At 40.3% G+C, this 24,305-nt stretch overlaps 1 protein-coding gene across 1 annotated transcript in view; it reads left to right on the top strand.

The window, feature by feature from the left end:
• The window catches only part of PDZRN4 (PDZ domain containing ring finger 4), a 101,209-nt gene extending 96,612 nt beyond the window's left edge, over positions 1–4,597 (top strand). The window contains exon 8 of the mRNA XM_005419263.2: positions 2,446–4,597. Coding sequence (XP_005419320.1) covers positions 2,446–3,972 — 1,527 coding nt within the window. The 3' untranslated portion in view covers positions 3,973–4,597. The remainder of the gene's footprint in view (positions 1–2,445) is intronic.
• Positions 4,598–24,305: the final 19,708 nt, after the last annotated feature.

Raw genomic sequence — 24,305 nt, 5'->3', positions numbered from 1 at the left:
GGGGCTACCTTACTTGAGTCACAATGAATTCTTTTAATAAAATGTATCTCAAAAACATGCAGTACAATAAATATCTGTATTACTTTCCATTTTCTTAATTGACTTAGCTGTAAGTATCCACATACTGGGAAAAAATTTAATGTGATATGGATGTCTGCTTTAGTTTGAGAAGAATCTGAATATATAGGCACTTGTTTTTTCCTGAGGGAACCCAAAGCCACTGTCTGACATTCAGATGTCTGTACTATAGACACTTATATTTCATCAGATCAATCCCACTCATCTGGTTGCTACTTGACTCAAAAGATAGACTTTGCTTTGTTTACACCTTTTGTGTGTGCATGTTAATTCCAGATAGTGTAACTTAAGTAGATGCCAGAGTATTATATTCAGTCAGTATAAATCAAGTTGAAGAAGCAAAGCTTAGATTATTGATAAAAGTGGTGTGGAAAGCAAGAGCTACCAGTTCTGAAAGTGTTGATTGCATGGGCCTTGACTGTAAAGTCTCTTCCCAACAGCTATACAAATAGCCTCATTAAGTGGTTTCTTTCAGAAGTACTCAAATATATGCTTTGGGTGATGTAATACCATGCAGAAGACATCAGAGGAGGTATCATAAAGCTCTGCTCCTGTAAGCTGTCTAGCTGGGCTAACACATAAACCACCCTCTTTGGAGTTTTAGTCGTATGGGTGCAAATTGTGTAATTTCACTCACGCCCAGAGTCAAATAGCAGATCCTGACCATCCTTATTTGGTCATGTGAATGGAGCCCTGCCTTTTGAATAGGCAGCCAGATTCCTGACTGCTCTGCAGCACTGCCCTCCTGTTGTCTGGTGGAGCTGTTCTCCCTCCTGTCAGTAGTTAAATATTTTCCAGAGCAGTGAGAAATATGGATTGCACATTGCAGTGCAATGGCTGGGGTGAAGTGTAAGCTGCCCAGGTTGGAGTCACTTCTCTGCTGAAAGGTTTGGGGGTAGAGGAGGTCAAGACAAGCTGCAGCAGCTCCGAAGCAGGTGAGAGAAGGGAACAGAATAGCATATGTAGCAGCACTCATCAGGAGTTCATCATGAACTAGAAGGATACTAAATTAAACCTAAATCTTCTAAGGCATCTTTTCAGAAATTTTTGACTGGTTTGTCAAAGACACCGAATTCTCCTGGTGGTGTGTTTCTTTCAATATTTGCTTTATTCCACTCTTATACTGAATTGGTGGAGGTTATTTTTGTTTTTCTGACCCTAGGTCATTATTTTTTCATAACAATTGAAGAAATGAAACCAGATGAAGGGCATGTGATCATAAGGTGTACATGAAGAGAGGAGAAGGGATGACATAGGAGACATATTTTCATCCTGTTTTACTGTTTGTCAAAGTAGATAAAAAGTGAATTATGACAGTGGCCTCTTTAAGTTTGTTTCCTTTCACTGGGTGCACAGTACCTTTTTTCTCTCCTGATTATTACAGTCATTATACATAATTATGCAATTATACCTCCTAAAAGAGACATGGTGTTGGTACTGTGTGTAGTTAGGTACTTGGTCATACAAATTGCACTCTGCATGATTCTCTTCTTATCTGGTTTGAAAAATAAAGTGTGTGTCTCTTCAGAGAGGTATTATCTCTGGATAATATTCTATGGAATATAAATAGCTTGAGAATATAAATAGGTGATGTACAATGAGTGGAGTGCTAATCAGCAGTCAAAAAGCTTGACATTATATCCATGGCAAAGCATTCAGTGTTGTTCTGCACTTAATATTGAAAGACTGTTTTTAGTTTTTAGGAACAGAAACTCTAACAATGGAAATAAATGAGTTTTCAAAAAGAGTTTCCAGGAATGAAACGGACTGAGGTCCTTCTGAGCAGAATCCTAGAATCTGAAATGAACACTTTTTCAGAAAAAGGCTACTGAGCACAAGAAGTGTAGGAGAAGGCCATGGAGGGTGCAATGAAACAAACAAAAGTTCACTGTTTAAAAAGACAACAGTAGTCTTTTTGCACCCTGTCAGGTTGTACTAGTCATTGCTTCATTGGCTGCTTGCTCTGTTTGTTTGAAGTGATACGAGTACTGAAGCTTTCTCTCAAGTTTGAGAAGATTTCAGCTCCACCAGTGGAACCATAATCCAGAATCAAAACCAGCTCACCATCTGGTGATCATTATCTTTAAGCATAACAAAGAGATGTCTTAGCTAGAGAGGGAGATATTTCTTTACAGACCTAAGAAGCTATGTCACTAGTACTGTAATTCACTTACTTTGCTTAGTATGGAAACCACAGCATGGCTCTCAGAAATGTTTAAAAGCTATGAGCAGTAGGACTGCTGTTTAGTGATCTGTTTTAATTGAGCTTAAATCAGATCCCAGCTGCTTAAGCAAAACAGAACTGGAAAATAATTATTCTATATGATCTGCATTTGATAATCCTTTTGGTTTACTCATTTTTTTTAGCCAAAGAAACATGAAGAGGAAGATGGCACTACAGACACTGCAACCTCATCATCCAACAATCATGAGAAGGACAGTGGGGTGGGACCTACAGATGAAAGTCTTCGCAATGATGAGAGCTCAGAGCAAGAAAATGCAGCTGAGGAGCGGAACGGTGCTACCCTGCAGAGCAAACGGGATCTGGGCCACAGCCAGGACACCTTAGGCAGTGTTGAGCTCCAGTGCAATGACAGCTTTGTGTCTGGGGAATACATTGAATCTGATTTCATAGGAAACCCAGAGGAGGAATGCGAAAGGTTTCGGCAGCTGTTGGAACTGAAGTGCAAGATTCGAAACCATGGGGAGTATGATCTTTATTACTCAAGCAGCATGATAGAATGCAACAGAAGAGACCAAGATGGAGTGGAGCATGAGCTGCAGCTACTCAATGAGGAACTGAGGAACATTGAACTTGAATGCCAGAATATTATGCAAGCTCACCGGCTCCAAAAGGTGAGAGACCAGTATGGAGACATTTGGTCTTTACATGATGAAAGTTTCAGGAATTATAACACCAGCACAGATGTACAAAGAGGCAAACTGGATGACATCATGGAGCACCCTGAGAAATCTGACAAGGACAGCTCCAGTGCCTACAACACTGCTGAAAGCTGCAGGAGCACTCCGCTGACTGTGGAGCAATCCCCTGATAACTCTCTCCAGAGGGTAATCAGCATAACCAACAGGAAAAACCTGAGGACCACAATTGTTGCTAATCAGTCATCCTCAGGACAAAGCAGTAGGGAGACAACCTCAGCCAAAACCAAACCCACCGAGCAAACCAGTGCTGCTGAGAATGCAGTGCTGGCATCAGAAAGCAGCAAATTCACAGACCAGGACAGGCAAGGCAGCGAGCACATTCCCTATTTGTCTCCATATCACAGTTCTTCTTACAGGTACGGGAACATCCCTGCTCATGCAAGGCATTATCAAAGCTATATGCAGCTGATCCAGCAGAAGTCTGCTGTGGAGTACGCCCAGAGCCAGCTCAGCCTGGTGAGCATGTGCAAAGACTCACAGAAGTGCATGGAGCCCAAGATGGAATGGAAAGTGAAAATAAGGAGTGATGGGACGAGGTACATCACAAAGAGACCAGTTCGAGACAGAATCCTGAAGGAACGTGCCTTAAAAATTAAAGAGGAGCGCAGTGGGATGACGACAGATGATGACACAATGAGTGAGATGAAGATGGGTCGCTACTGGAGCAAAGAGGAGCGGAAGCAGCATTTGGTGCGCGCCAAGGAGCAGAGGAGGCGGCGGGAGTTCATGATGAGGAGCAGGCTGGAGTGTCTTAAGGAAAGTCCACAGAGCGGCAGCGAGGGCAAAAAAGAAATCAACATTATTGAACTGAGTCACAAAAAGATGATGAAAAGGAGAAACAAGAAAATCTTGGACAACTGGATGACAATACAAGAACTGATGACACATGGTGCTAAATCCCCAGACGGCACAAGAGTGCACAATGCCTTTTTATCAGTTACTACTGTATGAACACAACTTCTAACAGAGAGTATACTACCAGTTTAGGTAGAGTACAATTGCCTCGTTCAATGTGGCATTTTTATATATTTTGTGACTGTTTATAGTTTGATCTTTTTGTAAGCAAAATGACCTGGTATTTTTCATTTGTTTTTCATATAGCAGTACCTTCTTTATCTGGCAGTCTTTCTTTGTCCTGCAATATATTCATATTATTCATTTGTAAAAAAAATAGAAAAGTAAAGCAAAAAATTTCTTAACCTAACACATATCCTGTAACTTAAGATCTGGATTTATTTCTGTAATTTTGCTTTTTCTACTTTAGTAACAATACAATACCAAACCAAAATGCTTTATACTGTATCCTTGGCTGAACAAGTTTTAAAGTTTTACATCTTAGATTGAATCTGTTCATAAAACATATGCCACATCCCATCATATAGATAAGAATGACATTTTTCCAACTGCATATTTTACAGTACATTTAATCTGTAAATTGTAATTGTACTTGTCCAAGTAAAGTGTAGGTGAGCAATTCTCCTGTGTTATGTAGTGGCATTGGTCTTGTAGCTGCACAGTATGTGATAATTGTGAAGATGAAAGAGAAATAAATTATTGCTTATCTTTAAGAAATAAACAAAAGCCAAGCATTGTTTTATTTAGATTGAGAATATTTCTTTAAGTACAAGCCATTTCACTGTGCATGGTATTTACAGCATATAGAGATTTCAAGAATAAAGGACACAATTCCATAGGATATTTCTTATGAATTAGCTTTTAATTTTGCAGAACACATAGAATGAGTGGGTCTTTCTGGCTTTTCCTTACCTGATATTATTAGTTAATTAAATGATTCATTGATGTATTTATTTGTTGTAAGATGTTAGGTAACTGCCATGAGTCCTCTCCCTAGCTGAGCTTGCTGTTTGTTCTACACATAGAAAACATGAGTACAGCCTATGCCTAACTTTGAGCCAAATCTCATGCAAGAAAAACTAGTGGTGACATTTTCATAGAACACGAGTTAAGGAAAAACAGAGAATGAAAAGCAACTAATTGAGTTAAGGGTGTAAAATTATTGTTGAGGAGCATCCAAGTAATTTAAAAGAGCCTCAGTGGGAGCTGGTTGGAGCTCAGGAGCAATGGAAACTTGCTGTCTGGGTGCTTGATGGGACTCCCTGACTCTCCATGCAGCAGAGGCCCCTCAGCTGCCACTGGGGAATCTTCTGAGCTGCTGCTGCTCCTGCTGGCAGCCCAGTGAGACAGAGCAAGCTGAAATTACTAGTCTTGGGTAGTCTGTGGGGTTGAAGAAATGGCCTAATAGCTCCATTTTCATTGTTCCTGTGCTTGACTCACAGAAGTTACTAACTGATTGTAGTGCAGGATTAGGTTCTGAAGTCACCTGGCATCTGGCTTTAAAATACATGCTTAACATTGCAGAAAGGCACATAATGGTATTTCTAAACTACCAAATTCTGGGAATCATTCATTTGTTTTTAAACATTTTTGGCATTAGTTCACATTGGCAGTACTCTTTGCATCAGTAGGCATATAAATATTGTAAGAGCACTGCTCTCCAAGTGCTTAGGAAAATTATGCCACTGACAGTTCACAGTCTGATAATCAGAAAATTCTCACTTCAAGACCCAGGGAGACATCACACTAAATCCTCAGCAAATATACAGCTGTTCAGGCTCAATGAAAAACACCTCCACTGTTTTCTTTTAAATTAAAAAAAGTGTGGAATCCCTAACCAGAAAAGATCATAGGGTCACATCGTATTGCTTTCAAGGGGCTGTACCAGATTGTCTCTCCAGGTGAGCCTAGGAATTGTCTTTGACCAACCTAAGACATTTAGAAAGGTACATATTCTTCTGGAGACATCACAGCCCAGAGGTTTGGCAGTTCCCTTATTGCATTCCAGTAATCACACTTAAACACGGGTCTCTTTCCTAGTCTGAGTTCAGCTGCTATCAGCTCAAGACAATGGCTGCTCTTATGTCTTTCCCTTAGACACAGTACTTACTGATTTTCTCCCATTACTAAATCATGACTCACAGTTCCCATCAAGCTGGTGTGACACTCATATTCAGAGAGCAACATGAATCTTCAGAAAATGTAATATCATTATTTCATCACTGAGAAATAAAAGTAGGCAAATCCACATCTAATTACAGAAAAGTCCTAACTGGAGGGTGGTGGGGTAGGGAGTCCAAGTGGAGGGGAGGAGAGGAGCTAAGCAATAGATAATAATTAGAGAAACAAATAAAGAATAAACTATATTTATAGTGTACTAATAGGCTGTAAGTGGAAATACTTCCAAATCTAGGGAGATCTGTCAAAATCTAGTCAGACAAAAGAGAAAACCAAGAGGTAATACAGAGGTACTGTTGGTAGCACATCTGATGTGATTTCTAGCTCAGCACAGGCCTGCCAGAGCCCAGCTACCTTCTCCTTTCTTCTTCACCTGCTGAAATACCATGTCCCTACCTAATCCTTAATCTGGGCAGTTTCCAGCAGCCCACAGTTTTCTCTCCTTTTTTCTAAACTACAGTTATTAAGTGTCATTTTCCTTTTTCTGTGGGCAGCTTTGGGGAGAAGCATTCATTTCTGCCTGATGAAATGCCTTGATCCTTGCTGCTAGCATGAAAATAACCACGCAGCCCCAGAGCAGGGCCACCCAGGGTGGTGGTGTACAGGGGCTGAATGGCAGGTGAGTGTTTTACTGTTCACTGCCCTCAGCTGGTTTCTCTGCAGGGCAGGACTCAGCATTGCACTCCCTCATTCCAGCAATTTTGTGTCAGTGAAATCCAATGCTGACATCCCACATGTGGTTTATTCCTGCATATATTTTTTTTCAAAATGTCATTATTTTTTACTGAGGACAGTAACATTTTAGCACTAAGGCAAATTAAAAGAGAAGGAACAAAATGCTTTTTATGTTGTCATAAATCTTTAAAAATTTTGTCTGCTGAGAACTCTTTTCATATGAAGGAACATAAAACTGCTTTCCAACTGGAAAAAGACCAGATCTTGTTTAGCAGGATTGCTCTGAGATAAAGTGCAAAAGTCAGGGAAGAGTAGCTGCATGGATATGTTACCATGGCCACCTCACTACTGGGAAAAGACTTCATGTCCCACTCATCTTTCCCCCAACACTGGTACCCAGCTAAGACCAGTGGGAGGTAATTTTCCCCTTGAAGCCAACAAAATGGCCTTGTAAAAAGCCTTGTTCCTCTTGACAACTATATTGCCAACTGATTTAGGAGCACTGCTCACCATAAGTAAGGTTAAAATCTGTGGGATCCCTGAATCATCCTCTCAGTGTAAGTATCCTAAAAGGGAAAGGTATGATCATAACAATAAACTAAATCTGCATCAGATTTATTTTTTTTAAGAAAGAGACTGGTAGCATTATTTGAATTGAACACAAGCAATCAGAGATGAAATCTAGTCTGTGCTTGATACATTGCCCTGTGAGACTGAGCAAGGACCTTACAAGAGATGATAAAACAACTTTAGCATTACACTTTCTGGACTCACAGGGATTTAATTATTTATTACTATCATCATGCTTGACTTTTTTCATTTATTTTTGTTTAACTAATATTGATTTGTACCTCTTGGTACAAATTATAGACTAGCACCCTTTTTTTCATGACGTGGCATTGATGCTAAAATATTTCCTTGTTCTAAGCTGGAATTGCCCCAGATTCTTAACCTTTAAACTGTTGATCACAAACATGCATGCGTTAAGTGCTCTATTAATATCTATTTTATGCACCCACTGCTTTTTCAGAATATTAAATGCTCTTCAGGCATAAGGATAAAATGAAGGTTATGGGAGCTTGCATTTGGTTACAACACGGAGCAGCTGTCAGAAACCTGGTGGTGTTACTCCCAGAGAGGCCTCTCCCGAAGGAGGACAAAGAATATTGCAGAGGGATCATGAGCAGGTTTTATTATCTTTAAATGCCTTTGCTCTGAAACGTGTTTCTCTGTTTAAAGAAGAGCATTCCACCTGCTTGGATGGCAATTGCTTTATTTATAAGACTTGTATAGATCTTCCCCAGGTTTTCAGATGTTGTTAATCTTGCTGTAATGTCAGCTACTGCATGAATGATGGAGCGGTTTTGGATGGTACCTCTGAGAGAAGGTGCAGCCTGGGATTTGGGTTGCACCTGGCAAGGCAGCAAGCTCAAGTATATAGTCCCTGGGCCCTTCTTGGGAGTGAGCAGGTTCCTGTCCTTCCAGGAAAAGGGTTCACCTCTCACTGTCAGAGCCTTCAGCCATGTCCAGCTTTTCCTCTTCCAGGCAACTAAGGATCTTGGCTTCCCTTGCCCAATTCATCTGGTTCTGAGCCAGGAAAAAATGGCATTTGTGTAGAGGTTCAGAACATCATTATCTGTGAGGTTTTGAAGTAAAATTACTCTACCGTAAAGATTGCTTAGATGGAGCTCAAAGGAAGAAAGGATTGTCTTGTATACTCACATACCACCCTAGCTGTGGGTAGTGGGGCTGAGCTATAGGCATATTGCTTACAACTGATAGGAACTGTAAAGTGAAATGTATGTGCTGCTTTTCACAGGCACTAGACCATGGAGAGGGACTGAGTCCTTACTCACTAATTAGTCTGTCTCATGCCAATATTCCCTACTGGTAGCTTCTTTCTTCAGTTAATGTACAAGATGTCCCAAAACAAAGATGTCCTTCTGGCATACAAAAATCTATAATTTGAGTGTCATCCAGGAGATTGCAATGTGTTCTGGGATACACTCAGGTACCAGGGAAGGGCCATCGGCAGTGTTTCACAACATGCTGGCCTCCTTGTCATCCAGACTTGTTCATGGTTTAGGTATAAGCTGCAATGTGTTCTGGGATACACTCAGGTACAAGGGAAGGGCCGTTGGCAGTTTCACAACATGCTGGCCTCCTCCTCATCCAGACTTGGTCATGGTTTAGGTATGAGCTTCTGACTTTAGTTTTTCTTTTTTACTTTTTCTTTTTTACTTTTTTTTTTTAATTGGATTTTAAATTTTGGTTTAATGTTTTAATTTCCTGAGTCTCTAAGCTCAAATTGCACTTTTAACCAACCTAACCTTCCCTTCCCTTCCCTTCCCTTCCCTTCCCTTCCCTTCCCTTCCCTTCCCTTCCCTTCCCTTCCCTTCCCTTCCCTCCTATTGCACCTTTCACCACCCTAACCTTCCCTTCCCTTCCCTTCCCTTCCCTTCCCTTCCCTTCCCTTCCCTTCCCTTCCCTTCCCTTTTTCTCTCATTTCCTCTTTCTTCTGGAAGCAAGACCTCTGATCTTGAAACGTAATAAATGTTGACGGGGGGTCTTCACTAAAAGAAGCATTTTTTTTTTCATAGATCAGCTTATCAGCACAAATTGAGACCCTTGTCTGACTGTAAGTTTTCAGCTGTGGTCAATTTAGGTGGTTTCGTTCATTTGGCACATTTCCTATGCCACTTGAAGTTCATTCTACTGAAGTGCTGCAAATGTCTTTGGAGATGGCTCAGTACAGAGTGCATTTTTAAATGCTGGAGGAAAGGAAGACCTTTTAAAACATATGCTCACTTATTTGTGAGACACACATACAAAAATGCATATTAACCGAAATGCTTTCATAATGAAGAGACTAGCTACAAACAGTAAATTGTGTTAATCTGTGGATATATATATATAAGGAGGTAATTTCACTTGCTGTTGAATTTTAAGGACCTCCAATGCCCAAAACTCAATTTGAGAAGTAAGACATTGGTTCTATTCTTTAATGGATTTTAAACAATTTAGTCTCTATTTTTTCTGCACTTAGACTGATACTAAACCAGAATGATGCTAAAGTCTTTTTGGCCAAGAAACAAAACAGTAAACTTCAATTAGGGCATTTATTGAGATTGGGTGTTGGTCATCATACCCCACAGCTTTAATACTTTGTTATCATTTGGGAGCATCTGCTCTGCAATAAGCATTAGAAATACTGTGGTATTTGTTCTTCCAATACATTCCCCAAAGTGTCTAACTTATTCCAGAGCACTAGGAGAATACTGTGGTATTTGTTCTTCCAATACACTAGGAGCAAATCAAAGCCGATGTCTGGCTCCAGTGACAAAAAAATAAAAATAAAATTGAAAGCACAGAGAATTTTAAGTATGAAGTGAATACAGGAAACTCTCATCTTGACAGTGGAGAAGAAGCCAAAAGATTGAAATTAAAATTGCATGATGAGAGATGAAAAGGTTGAAGCCAGTGTTTTGACTACTGGACTTTGCAAGAAAGATATTTGGAGAAAGACTGAAAGAAAAAGTTACGTGGGTGAATAGCACATAAAATTTACCAGTGATGAAAATATTACTTTCTTTACACATCAAAGGCAATCTTCTTATTTTCATGAGTTATTTAACCCCATTGGCAATCTCTGCAATGTATAAATCTTTCTGATGGAATGAAAAGTATCTTCTTAATGGTGTATAGACACTACATGGAGAGCAGGTTGAACAGTATAAATATTCATATGAGCAAAGATGCTGTCAAACTCCTGACTTGACATGATATCTAAAATGAAAATATAACAAGGATATTATGATTTTCATCCTCTTTTTCTCCCCAAATTTTGGGCCTGGCTGCATAGTCAGGGTAAAGAAATGCACCTGGAAGATGTGTTTTGGTTAGGTACAGGGAATTCAAATGAAAGCTCCTCAAACTCGACAGTTTAATTTACTTCTCTTAAGCTCTTTAATACCAAACTTATCAGTTCTCTCTGTTAGGCATTAACTTGTTAAATGAGTCTTAATTATACATAAGCAGATGGAGATTTGAATTAAAATTACCTTACACTCGAGTGGCTTTAGTTCATTATAACATATCTTCCTCTTAATCATTTAGGCAGTCTCATCATCTTTCATATATGAAGTTATTAAAGTATTCCAATTTCCATATTTCTTCAGATACATCCACTATTAAATGGCACATAATACACATTAGTTGGTGACTTATACCGTTCAATAGTTAGTGAATTATTCATGTCAGTAACAATTTTTACACTTTTATGTCATCTGTATTATTTTATTTTAAAGGGTTTATATTTACAGAATGTCTCATTTTTTACCTCATCTCAATTTTCAGTGCAAATTTGAATGCTTCTCCATTTCTACTGGTGTGAAAAGAATTAACATCCACTGCAGGTTTTGCACTCCCATTGTCTGAGGAATGGAAGTGGATCCAAAGAGGCACCCTCTACCAAACAAGTGTGTGCTTCCTGGGAGGTTTGGGAGTGAGATAAAAGGAGTCAACATTATTATTTTCTTTTTTCTTGCTTTTGCACTATCATAATCCTTGGATTCTCTAAAGCCAAGATGTTCCTTAGAATGTGCTGTCCTGCAAAATTAAAAGGGAGAAAATGCCTAAAGAAAAAAATAATTTTGAAACCCTTTGCAGGCTTTGTTGGGTATTGCCTCACCTGAGTGTAATGACCTCAAAACTGGTATGCTAGTTAAATTTGCCATCTAGGTTAAGAATTTAAGTTAGCTCTGGGGATACAGAGGAGACTTCTCCAAAAGACAGCTGATTTCTCTCTTTAGGAAGGATGTCCTGTGGAGGACATTTGTTCAACTAATTCAAGCTGAACCTCTAACTTTTATATAGCTTTACCAAAGTAAAAAAACAGGTCTGTCTTAAAGTATGTTCATGCCATTCAAAGAAAGGATACAAAGCAGGTAACTGTGTATGAAATGCTCCTCTTTCACCTGTTTTAAAAGAATTCTAAATTCATATGCTGAGAGACTCATGTGTCTGTCTCAGGCAGAGAAAGGCACCAAGTGATTTAATCAACTGGTTCTATGTACCTCGTGGGTAAAATCAAGAAAGAATTGGACAAAAAGTGTCATTTTAGTTCCAGTAAGCAATTTACAGCCATTCACAAAGGAAAGACCAGTGGGACTTTTCAAAGACAATAGCATCCAATATTCCCTGCTAAAGGCAGCACACTATTCTCAGTATCCCTTTAGCTCATGTATTAACCAGGTATCCTCAGTGTCAAGTAATGGGTCTATAATACAGCAATCACTGTGTTAGCTGCATGATGGAGAATGACAGCTCAGTCAAAAGGCTGAGTCTGCAAACACTGCAGCCATCATTGAGCACAGGGATGGGCTATCAGAGGCTTTTGCAAAAAGAGGATAGTGACATTTACCTGAATGTTTTTAGAAGGAAAGGAGACTCACTGCATCCTGGGAGCCTCAGCAAGACACTTCAACCATGTGGCCATTTCACTCCACAGTTCCTCTGAAAACACTGATGCCCTATACAATGAAGATTTTTTTTTATGGTTAATCTCAATGAATTCCAGTTCCACTTCCTTGAGAGAGAGAGAATGCTGCTGCTTGCCTAGCAGGAGATTAATGAAAAAAAAAAAAAAAACAAACCCAAACAAACAAACAAACAAAAACAAAAACAAAAACAAACAACAAAGCATGTGAGACCCTGAGGTGTTGGGAAGAAGATATATTAGTCAGAAGGGACCTACAGCCACCATCTAGTCCAGCTGACCAACCAATCCAGGGCTGGCCAAAAGTTAAAGCATGCTATTTAGACCATTATTCAAATGATTGACGCATGGACCACATCTCTAGGAAGCCTAGTGTCTCACCATCCTCTCAGTAAATAATTGATCCCTGATGTCCAGTCTCAACCTCCCCTGGTGCAGGATTACACCATTCCCACATGTCCCATAACTGGATCCCAGGGAGATGAGATCACCGCCTCCATCTCCACCTTCTCTACCCATAAAGCTGTAGAGAGCAAGGAGGTGACACCTCTGTCTCCTTTGCTCCAAACTAGACAAACCCAAAGCCTTTAGCCATGCCTCATAGTACATTGCTTCCAGCCCTTTCACCTGCTTTGCTGCTCTCCTTCAAACACATGTGAGTACCTTCACCTTATTCTTGAATTGTGGAGTCCAGCACACAGCACTCCAGATGAGGCCACACCAATGCTGAGTACAGTGGGATAATCACCTCTTTTGACCAGCTGGTGATGCTGGAAGGAGTTTGTCCTCCTGACTGCCAGAGCACTCTGATGATTTACATCAAGCCTGTTGCCAAACAGCACACCCCAGATCCCTTTCTGCAGGGCTGCTCACCAACCACGTCCTCTCCGTCAGCAGGATGCCATAGAACAGAGATGTTCAGTTGTGAACATGGCAGCAAAACAGAGCTGAAATACAAAGCTCCTTATGAACATGGCCTAAGAACTTTCAATTTAAAAAATCAGCTTAGCTTAGCTTAGCTTCCCTGAACTGCTAAAGTCAGGGCATGAGGAGTAAGAAGGATGACAAGGAGTACAGATGCTGTGGTGGTCTCTTTTCCTCATGGTGACACTGAAGAATAAACATGGTGCAGTATTCTGCAGCTGGAAGATGACAGTGGTCATTTCAGCACTTAAGGATGAAGAAGGAGATTTCTTGTATCCTCTACCACATAGTCGGTGTGCACAGCTTAGTACCAAAGCACCAGTTTACAAGAGGCTGTATTTGTACAGAAGCAACAGTGCTTACAGCCCCCTGCACAGACTCACATCCACATCAATTCCTCATCATGCCACAGTGAGGTCTACTGTAACTGCAGCAGTTTTTTGCTGGAACATGTTAAGATATAAAATGTCAAACATAAAACATATCACATATCCTATAAATACACTGCTTTATGTCCATTGGCAAAAGTACTGTTCAAGGCAAAATGAGATTCTTTAACTCTTCTAAAATGTTATGGGTAAGTGTGTTATTGTGTTTATTTATACTTATCTTGATGAGTGAGTCACCAAGGACACAATAATCCATGAAAGAGAAGAGGAAAAGCCTCCCTCACAACAAGAGGATATTTTCATTATCCCATTCAGAGTGCAGGAGAGATGGACAAAAGGTCCCCTCTTGCTTGCAGAAAAAAAACCAATGAAATTGACTGCTCAATTTTCATCACCAGTCATATACCTACATGGGTTCATGGACCTGAAAAGTCCAGTGGATTGGCATTCAACAGAGCAGCATTCAGCATCCAGGCAGGGTGAGGTCAGCTAAATTTGTGGCTTTGAAGAATATAATGACAAAAGCCATAAAGTTGTTTAGCCATTTCCCCCACCTCCTCTGCTTAACTCTTCATTCATGACCTGACCAGTGTGGCAGAGTGCACCCTCAGCAAGTTTCATAATATACAAAACTGGAAAGACTTGCTGACAGGTGCTTGTGCTACCATCCAGAGGTACCTGGACAGGCTAGAGAGATGGACCAACAGGCATATCCTGCAGGTCACTAAAGGGAAATGCAAAGCTGAACATGAGCCAGAAACATGCCCTGTCCATGTCAGTGGAGAGTGCCATATCCAGTCCTGAGTTCCCCCCACAAGACATACATGGACATGCTAAACTGGGTCAAGTTAAGACCCACACACATGATTAAGGGACTGGGGCACCTGTCAAAAAAAGGACAGGCTGAGACAGCTTTGTCAATTCAGCCTGGGAAAAGAAGTCTCAGGAGGATTTAATCAATGTGTATAAATACTTGATGAGGGAAGACAGTGGAGTCAGAATGCTCTCAATGGGGATCACCAAAAGAGTAACAGGCAGTGAAAAAAACCCCTGAAATACTGAAAGATCTGATTAAAGAAAAAAAAAAAACCCTTTTTTTAAATGTGCATAGTCAAACACTGTCACAAGATATCCAAAGAGGCTGGAGAGTCTCCAGTCTTGGAGATATTCAAAACCTAATTAAACATACAAATTCCTGATCAAACAACTCTAACAGACCCTGCTTTGAGGATGGTGTTGGATGTGGAGATCTCCAGATGTGCAGTCCAGCCTCGCTGGTTCTGTGGTCAACTAAGTTGCAAGCACAAAGCTTTTGAATGCAGGGAAGGACAATGAGAGCTGATCAGTCACATGGGCTGTGTAAGTCATGAAGTGCTTTGCTTTCTGACTGGAGCCCACAGAGAGCTCTTGGCACATTTTATACATAAAATCCAGCCCATTCCCTGCAAATGATGAAATTTGGCAATATCCTAAAGGACACCGGCAGAACCCTTCCAGAGGATGTGATCTCACAAACAAGCAAAGCCCACCAGTCCACATCTGCATGAGGGTTCCCAAACCCACATCCCTGGGTTTCTGGAACAAAACAATGTGTTTTTACTAGCTGGGGTTTTCCCCCCTACTATTGAAAATAGCTATCTGCAGGCAATCTGCAATCGGTATGTGAATGTAATGTTAAATTCTAATTGCATCATATTAGCAGTTTGACATTGCATCTTACTAATGCTTGTTTTTCCAGGATATAGTGGAGAAATATAATCATATTAACACTGTGAAAGCAAACACAGAGGTAGTATAAATTGTTAATGCAATCTCCTTTCAAGCAGCTTGTTTGAACAGTGCACTGGTGTATGAGAAAATGCCAGCCTTTCAGTCTTCCCAAATAGTGCAGTGCTTGCAGTCCGCTGCAGAATAAACATATACATTTTGTTTAAGGTAACAGATGTTCATTTGCTGTATGTTCCCATGAGCACCCAATCTTTCGCCTGCATTCTGCTACCATTTGTCTGAGACCCACCTGTGAGCCAGCACAGCAGTTTCCTAGACAGGAGGTTGCCTCACTGATATGTCATGTACAAAAATGGTGGGGTTTGTAGAAGGATATTCTTGTAAGTCTTTCTCTGTTTTTCCTTCCTATAAGTGGGATTGTTAATTCTTCTGACTTGCATCATCAGACTGAAAATGGTAGTCTCCATGCATAAACGCTGTAAACTGTTTGGATTCTTCAGACTCTGAAGATCAGCCTTTAAACCAACTAATTAAGTTTTCTGCTTGGTGCCGTTGAAAGACTCAGTCAGATATAATTAAAACTGAGCAGCAGATGACAGCAGTGGCATTTGTCGGAATCATCCAGTGGTTCAAATACCACTTCTGACAGAAATGTCAGAATGATAACACTCCCATCTTCCCCATGCATGCCAGGAAAAGCAGGAAGAACTTTTATTATAAATGCCTTACTGATAACCTTTATGAATCCCAGAGCACCAAACGCAACACATGAAATTTCATTATCCCAAGAGAGGGTGCTCATTTCCAGAGAAGGACATGCTGCAGCTCTTTAGGGTTCCTTGCAGTGTCTGTGACTATTGGGACACCCATTCAGACATTTAAAGAGAAAAAAAAGCCCTGATCCTGAAGTATGGGAGATTCCAGCCTTGCAGACAGCTAAGCTGGAAGAGATTCCTTAGAGAGTTAATGAGCTGAAACCAAATCAACATATTTCTCATCTGGAAAGGGCAAAGCCATAACATGGCTGTGTAAGCTATCCTTGAGCTGTACAGAAAGGTGAGAAGGCAGAGTCCTTTCTGCACAGAGTTTAAATGGAACTGTTATTGCTAAAGAACACAGAACAGCAGAGTAAACAGCAGAGACAGCCAAGAACAAATGAATAGGTGAAAATTACTTTTAGAAACATTTTGAGATTACATTTGCTGCAGCTTCATACACAGGTTTTTCCTATTTTGTCTCATCAGTTTTGCCAACAGATTTATAACACGCTCTTTCTTCTTCCCACTCTGTCTTCCTTGCTTGAGAGCTTTGGGTATTTTCTTCTTGTTTCTTTTTCTGTTTAGCTTTGTTTTTAAATAAATGGAGAGCAGAAAGGAGAACATGTTAGAAAGGGAATCTGTGGCACTTTGAGACGACAATGGCACCACTGCTGGTGCTTCAAAGTCCCTCAGCTCTGCTCTTGCCTGTAGCAATTACATGTTGCCTGCGTGCTGCCAGAAAGCTGCCGTCACAACAGCAAGCCCAAGGGGAGGGGACATGCTGGCTGTGACTTTTTGGGAGTCCCCAGGGGAAGACTCTGGCAGTGGGTGGCTCAGCTTGGCTCAAGGTGCTGAGCTGGGGCAGAGGGATGAGCAGGGAGCAGCGCTGTTGCTTATGATTCATCTTGGCTGCAGAGGAGGAATAGCATCAGAGCAGAGGTGCCTATTGAAAATGACTGAGTCGGGGTTTTTATTTACTGTAACTGAGATGCAAAGACATGGCAAACCAATAAAAATAATAATAATTGGATGCTTCTATTGAGCAATAATTAGACCATGGACAAAAAAGAAACCACCAGCTCTAATATAATTTTTGAAATGTTGTGTTTGTAGAGGTGAACTTAATCACTTACTTTTCCACTCTACTACTCTGTCTTATCATCAAGAAAAACATTTCTCCTGGGCATAGTCAGACCTGACGCTGTGTTTTGCCCTAATTATCCCTAGAGATTTTCCTGCTGGGGTTGAGCAAATATTTTTATTATATTACTTTTTTTGAATGGTTGAGGAGTAGGACACAAGTATCTCTTCTACCTGCAGGGGTACTTGTATTGCATTATTGCCCTAGCTCTGCAGTAGTTTAGATTTGCAGATAATGGTGTGTGACCTGACCAGGAGCAGCATTACTCTTTTTCTCTCTAACTCAGCAGACCGCATCACACTGTATTGTGCACTGAATGCAAGAACACCGTCTTCTGACTGAGCTCTTTTCTTTTTAGTAAGAAATCAAAGAACATTTACACTTTCCTTTCTTTTGACCTTTATTAGATAAGTAAGCACCTTAATCAGGATGTTTTTAGGTGAGAATGAAGTCTGGAAGGATTGTATTCTGGGATGTAAAGGTCTCAGGGATCACTCTTAGTGTTTTTGGCAGAACTGCATTGAAATTAACATATTACAACAGAATGTGTCAGACTGAATTGCAAACCTTTCTGAAGGAGGGGGAACAGAAAGGTCACATTCCTCATCAGCTCATCTATCCGGCTGCATGAGGATATCTGAAGAGGTTAAACTCTTCTTCCGGGAAATAAAATCAGAATTTCCCATTTTCAGGTCCCACCTGTGCCTCTGAATTTCCATTTACTTTGAACAAGAGCTAGCTTCATTACATAGGTGTATTGTTTTGGTTTCAGAAAGGATCCTTGTTTAAATTATAACATGCAATTTGCAAAGATCCTTTTGTAGTGACTGCAGTTAATACAAAGTTCTTTTCTGTCTTGCTCACCTCGGCACAAGTGCATATATTGTGCTCTTTGTATTCTGTCAACTGAGGAACCTTCAGAATGATCTTCTGCCCCCAAAATTGATTTAACACCTTTTGCTATTATGCAAATAAAAGGGGAAATATAGGTTCCAGATTTCTTTCGACAAGCTGAAGCTGGCAGCTCCGGACTGCTTACTCAGGTGGGAGCGTATAATGGGAAATGCCTGCACGCCAGTGTCTGTCAGGCTGCACAATGGGAGAGCAGCTGAGCACTGCAGCACCCATCCCTGTTCAGAGCTGGGATAATGGCATTGCAGCTCAAGTGGAAGGATCAGCTTGCCCTGGCTTCATGCCTCAGCGTGCTATTGAAGTGACAGGCAATTTTCCATTGGTGGTTTGAAAGACTTTTTATTTTATTAATCCTTTTGTCAAGTAACAAAACCAGAGTCTTTTCTTCTGTTAAACACTGCTGAAAAATCTCATAGCCCCCAGTGACTTCGGGCAAGCCTGGTAAATAGACAGTTTCTGCAGCCCTCATGCCCACCTTTGCTCCACGTGCCTGGGCCAGTGAGCAGCATCAGCCAGATGAAAATGTCAGGGCACTGCTTTGGAGATGCAGCCTGTTCTTGTGGAAAGAGAGGTGACCAGCTTAACTCATGCAAGAGATGTGCATGAGCATCTGCCATGCTTCATGGCACAGTGAACAATGCATGGTTATCACCAAAAGCCAATAAATTCTTTTCAGAAGTTATCTTCTCCCTAGAATATGTCCCATAGAACTGCAGCCCAATCCTAGATAAAATACTGCATTTTAATATTTTTTCCTTTTCATTTCATCTCTATCCCTTTTTTCTTTTTTTCTTCTTTTTCCTTTTTTATAAAAGCATGCTGTCTTTCAATTAACATAGTAATGACCTATTGTCACCTGTTACCATGCTAATCCTGAGCTGGTGTGAAATTACTTTATAATAAACACTATGCAGTTCTGACTTTCAATTAATTTTTCCCATGCTGTGCTAAATCAGATTAACTGCACCCCACCCTTTTGACCACAGACATAATTCCTTCCTTATAATGAAATAGAGGATTAATTTATATGAAACATATCTATACACATTTGCAAATAAATGTAAAGATAGACTTTGTACCATATTTGCACTGTTCACAGTGTCAGGTTGAATACAGACTCTGAGATTATTAATTTTTATGTTCACCAGGGTGGCAAAGGATATTGCTGGTTTATTATTATTATTATTTTCACTTAATGTCTACAACTAAGAATGGATAAACAAATTGAGTACGAAGGGAATGGTACCTTCCACAGGGAATTACACCTAATGCTGTACAGCATTATGATGATCTCAAAAAATGTAAATACTGCAAAATGAACCCAGTCACCATTAATTTACTAAATTGCCTGTCATCCTTCTTGGGTGTACATATGTACAATGTGGCCAAATATAATAAATGCAAATGTGTTGTCTTTTTAATAGTCATTAACATTATGAAGATGGTTGATATCTTGAGTGAAGCCTTTCAAAACATTTATATTAGTATAGGGAAACTGTATAAGGCAAATTTTTAAAACAGCTTCATCTTCAGTGCAGAAAAAGCTTTCTAAAACTTTTTCTGGTCTTGGTAACTTCTAGGATGCAGTACACTGCTATGTCATTTCATAATCAGAAGTAATAGAAACACAGAGTTGACTTTTTATTTTTCTTGCACAATCATTTTCTCTCTCTTGCCTAATTTTGAAGTCTGAAGACAGAGAATTATTGCAGATATAAATCTTCTCCTTGGAAAAGTAAAAACAAATATGAAAATGAAGTATTTCTACAAGCTTATGGAGGCCTATACTTCCTTGCGCTTGTTGCTCATTTGATTCAGTTCAGCATGCCTAGCTGGTCCAAAATCTGAAGGTTTTCATCCAAATTTAGCTCTTGAGAACCATATTGGTGAATTCAGAGGCCAAACCCCAACTCAACCAGTTGCTCTTTATTTTCTTATTCACTATCTGCATTGTACTAGACAGTTCAGAGCTAGACTTCTGGACTGGAGCACCCTGCACCCAGCTGAACCACACCGACTCCTGCATCCAACATCAGGAGCAGCATCAGGACTATGCCAGAGGTTCAGATTTACTTCTCATTCACAATTCCTCATTTCTGGAGCAGCCTGTCAACCACCATTTGCTGATTCAGCAGCTAATCCAGAGGAAAAGTCAGGGGCACTCTTTGCATTAGTAAGGGTGACTGTGCTGTCCAGTGGTGTACCTTTGAGACTGTGAATGACTGGCTTCAGGCAGACAAGACCAGGACTAGCTGAGATTAAATACAGTTTTCTTTTGTGTCCCCTATTGATTTTTTGAAACAGTACCACTGCTGTAGACAAGGAAAAATTCATTACATATTCAGTGTTTATTTGCTTAGTACTGAAATTTCAATGCAGTCATCTGATTGCTTTTCTCATACTATTTGTGAAGTCCAAGTGTAAAATAATAAAGCAGAAAACCATATGCATACCTGGAGGGATAAGAAAGAGCAAAATGACCTACAGGATGCAAGAGCTGGGTATTTTTGCCAGTGTGGTGTGGATTATGTAAATAAAGTGAGCATACTGGCATTAGCATTTGGAGTAATACATTCCAGGTACAACAAAGTGAGCTAAACCTAGTTAGATCAGGTCAAACAAGCACAATCTCCACAAGGGGATTAAGGAGGTTGGAAGACATCAAATTATTTTTTCAGTTTTCTTAGAACTTTCTATTTCACATCAGTAATGAAAGGTCTTATCTCAGTTTTTTCTATGTAGCTTTTTAACTGTATGTATGATCTGACTTGGACTGATTCCAGCTTTGTTATTATTGAAAATCTGCTTTCAAATGCAAACACAAAAACACCAATGTAATGGCCATTACTCTGTTTACAATGACAGTACTAAATGAATGAGTCATTAATAGCTTTTTAATGTTATTACTTCAAATATTTTACCAAATATCCATAAAACTTCACCATTACCACTTCCACCCAGCTGCAACTACCATATCACCACGTGTATGAACTGGTTACAAGCCTTAGCCACATTAATATAATCTCTCACACACACACATTTCTTTTAACTATCTTCTTTGCTTTGAAGAAAGCAAAGAGAGGAGAGACCACATAAAATTCTCCTGCCATTATAGCTGAGACAGGATAAATGCTTTCAGTTATGGTATTCCAGTCAGCAAAGTTCACTCCAGTTTCCCAGATGTTGAAGTATTGACAGCTCCTGCCTATTCAAGCACTGCAAATCAACATGTCCAAAAAACAAACTGGTATATAACAGTAGTCCTCTCACCTAGTAAAGCAGGCCACCAGCTCTCTTCTCTCATGGTATTGCCTATCTGCTTTAGCAGACATAGTACATTAATTAAAGTGTCAGGGGGAAGTAAAAGCTATAGAGTTTCAGTTTGAAGGGGTTGGTAAGCACTGATGATCTTTCTTCTTATGCCTGCTTACTTTCTACATCTTTGATCATATGATCTGATGCAGAGGGGCGATGCTGAGCTGCTGTGCTCAGCACCAGGCAGAAGCACAATGATGGGTAGTGAGTTCTACCATTCCGTGCTCATCCCCCATGAGGTGAGGGGTGGGGGAATAGTGCTGAACACATGCATGGGACCTCCTCACCAAATAAAAGTGTCATTATGTTACCTTCTCCAACAGAGCAGATTTGTATTTGCTGTGAGATTTATATTTATTGTGATTCCTATACCTGCCTGACTCCGGACTCTGCTCTGCCCTTTTGGAAACCAGCTCCATGCAAAAAGGTGATGGCACATAACAGAGGACCTGTCTTCCAGCCATGCAGCACTGAGAGGAGTAAATAATAAAGCCTAGCTGCTGTGGACAAAGGAGAAGAAAAAAATGGTAGGGGGAACAAATCCTGGGCTGCAATAAAAAGCATTAAAATTAAAAAGACATGAGTAATTTATCTTAGAAAAAAAGAGAAAAAAATGTATTTTCAGAGAGAATGGGGTCGTGAGTTTTACTGGTGATGGGTAAAGACAAGTCTCTGAGTTTCAAATGTCATGCAGCACTGCTCTGGGCAATAAGTTACTGTGAAGCATCACTGCAGCTCATGAAAAATATCCAAAAGTAACATGAAAATATTCTTCAGAAAGTAGGACATAAGGAAGCATCTTCTTGAATAATATACAACTGCACTTTGCAAAATATATTAAAAAGGAGAAAGATATCATTGAACAGTCTTCTGGTGGGTGGTGTATTGTTGGAAAAAATCAATTTTTCACTGTGAATATGCAAGTGAAGAAAAAACTGGCTGAGTACCAGCTCCTTTCTCAGGTATCCACGCATAAGTACATTGCTCATTAATGACATGTAGTGAATATAAAACCATCCTCCCAAAACAGGAGTTGCTGTCAGATGCTGTGCCTCAACAACAGAAGAAACAGTTCATTACAAGCTGTAGAAAATGAATGTGTTCTTTTCTATCCAGATCAACACCCAGGACACACGTGATTCAGCTGGCAATTTTTGTGCTCAGGACATTTGAATATAAAAACAGCAATTCCACTGACACTGTCAATGAAGAAGAGAGCAAGAGAGCAGGTATCTTGAATGAGTTCAAGAAGTCATTAACAGAAAGAATGATAATAGAATTGGTTTCTGCAACGACAGATGGAAGCGCAGGTATAACTGGATCCAAAGCTTTGCTGCTTATAATCATCAGCAAGCACTCCATGGAAATGTGAATGACTTTTAACATTATGTGAGCAGCAGTAAAAACAAAAAAACCCCTCCACCTCCATTAACTCCATTTGAGTCAGAAGCCTTTGTGTTTCAAAGGCTGCTTGATTAAGCTGTTGCAGCTTGTAATGATCTGATTTTACACACTGAGATGAATGAGCAAAGGTATGGTTTTGCTGTGGCTTTTCCACTGCTTAAGATCAGAAGTCTTTCAATCAGGAAATGAAAACTCTCTTATGATCCTTCTGAAAAGAAGCATTTACTCTTCATTTCTCATTTCTGAGTGACTTGGCTACAAGGCAAATGAACATAAAAGTTGCCAGAAAATGGGATAATATTATTGATTCTTTGTGCAGTGAGTAGATTCAAACCTGACTGAACGAAGAGCTCAGAAAGCAAACTGCAGTGTTTCATGGCTGTGTGAGGAATCTCAGAGGACTGTGAAGGCAAAAGTGGAAATGCCAAGAGGAATCGTGACTCTTTCATACATACTGCTAGGGCAGCTCTGTCTTTGGCTGCCCTTGAGTGTGTGGCAGTGCAAGAGCAGAAGGACTAGAAAATAAAGGAGAAACCTCATCCAATCCTACACACCAGTGTTTGTGCTTTGTAATGCCAGACCGACACTGTTTCATGCAGAATTCAGATGGCAGGAGGTGGCCCTGGTCTGCAAGTCTATGTCACAGAAATCTAACTCAGGTCTACAAGACAGAATCAGCATTTAAGAGGAATAGGCTTTGGAAAAAAGCTCCACCAGTTTTTCCTTGTGAGGTCAGGTAAGCCCAGCCTGGGAGTAAGGAGCTTCCCTGCTATAGGAGATGCACTAGAAAAACCTTCAGTGGAGCCTGCACAAGGTGGGAATGCTCCAGAGATTCTGCTACACAGTGTTTTGCCAAGGTTTGTGATCTCAGCTGGGGTCTCTGAGTGGTTGCAATAATTAATTGCACCTCCAAAAACAAGGGAAGATTTTTCAGGACCAATTCAGAAAGAGGACGCTCTCCTTGCCCTTCAGGGACAAAAGATGTGCAGGTAATCAACTGAGGTGACTCCTGCCTCAATGCTATCATGTTACATATTGGCAGGCTTTGAGCTTCTATCCCATGAAAAGTTCAAATGCTTGGATTTAGGTTCAGTAGGGAGTCAGGGTGGGAGGTTAGGAGTTATGTGTTCCAGGTAGGATGTGGGTTAAAGAACAGACCCCTATAACTCACTGGCATCTTGTGGGTTTTGCTGCTGTACTCTCCCAGTGACACTGGTGCAGGATAAAAAGACTCTGGGAGGTCAGTTTGCCTGAGGTGCAGCTTTGCTACAAACAAATCTTTATGACAAGATAATCTGCTGCAGATGGAGACACAGCAACAAGCCCTTCTGCTCCAGCAGCATCTTCTACATTGTTTTCCTGATCCCTGCTTTGTTCTCCCGCACCAGAGAGCTGCCTTTCGACACAAATATCTTTCCCTGAGAAAACCCCTGGGGAATAGCTCAGTATTTTTCAACCAAGTTGAGGTTACCCCTTTTCCATTGCTGTCTTTCTCCTATAAATACCTT

This window comes from Geospiza fortis, unplaced genomic scaffold (assembly GCF_000277835.1).
Source record: "Geospiza fortis unplaced genomic scaffold, GeoFor_1.0 scaffold166, whole genome shotgun sequence".
Taxonomy (NCBI): Eukaryota; Metazoa; Chordata; class Aves; order Passeriformes; family Thraupidae; genus Geospiza; species Geospiza fortis.
The sequence above is the reverse complement of the archived record's forward strand: the minus strand, read 5'-3'. Positions and strand labels throughout refer to the sequence as shown.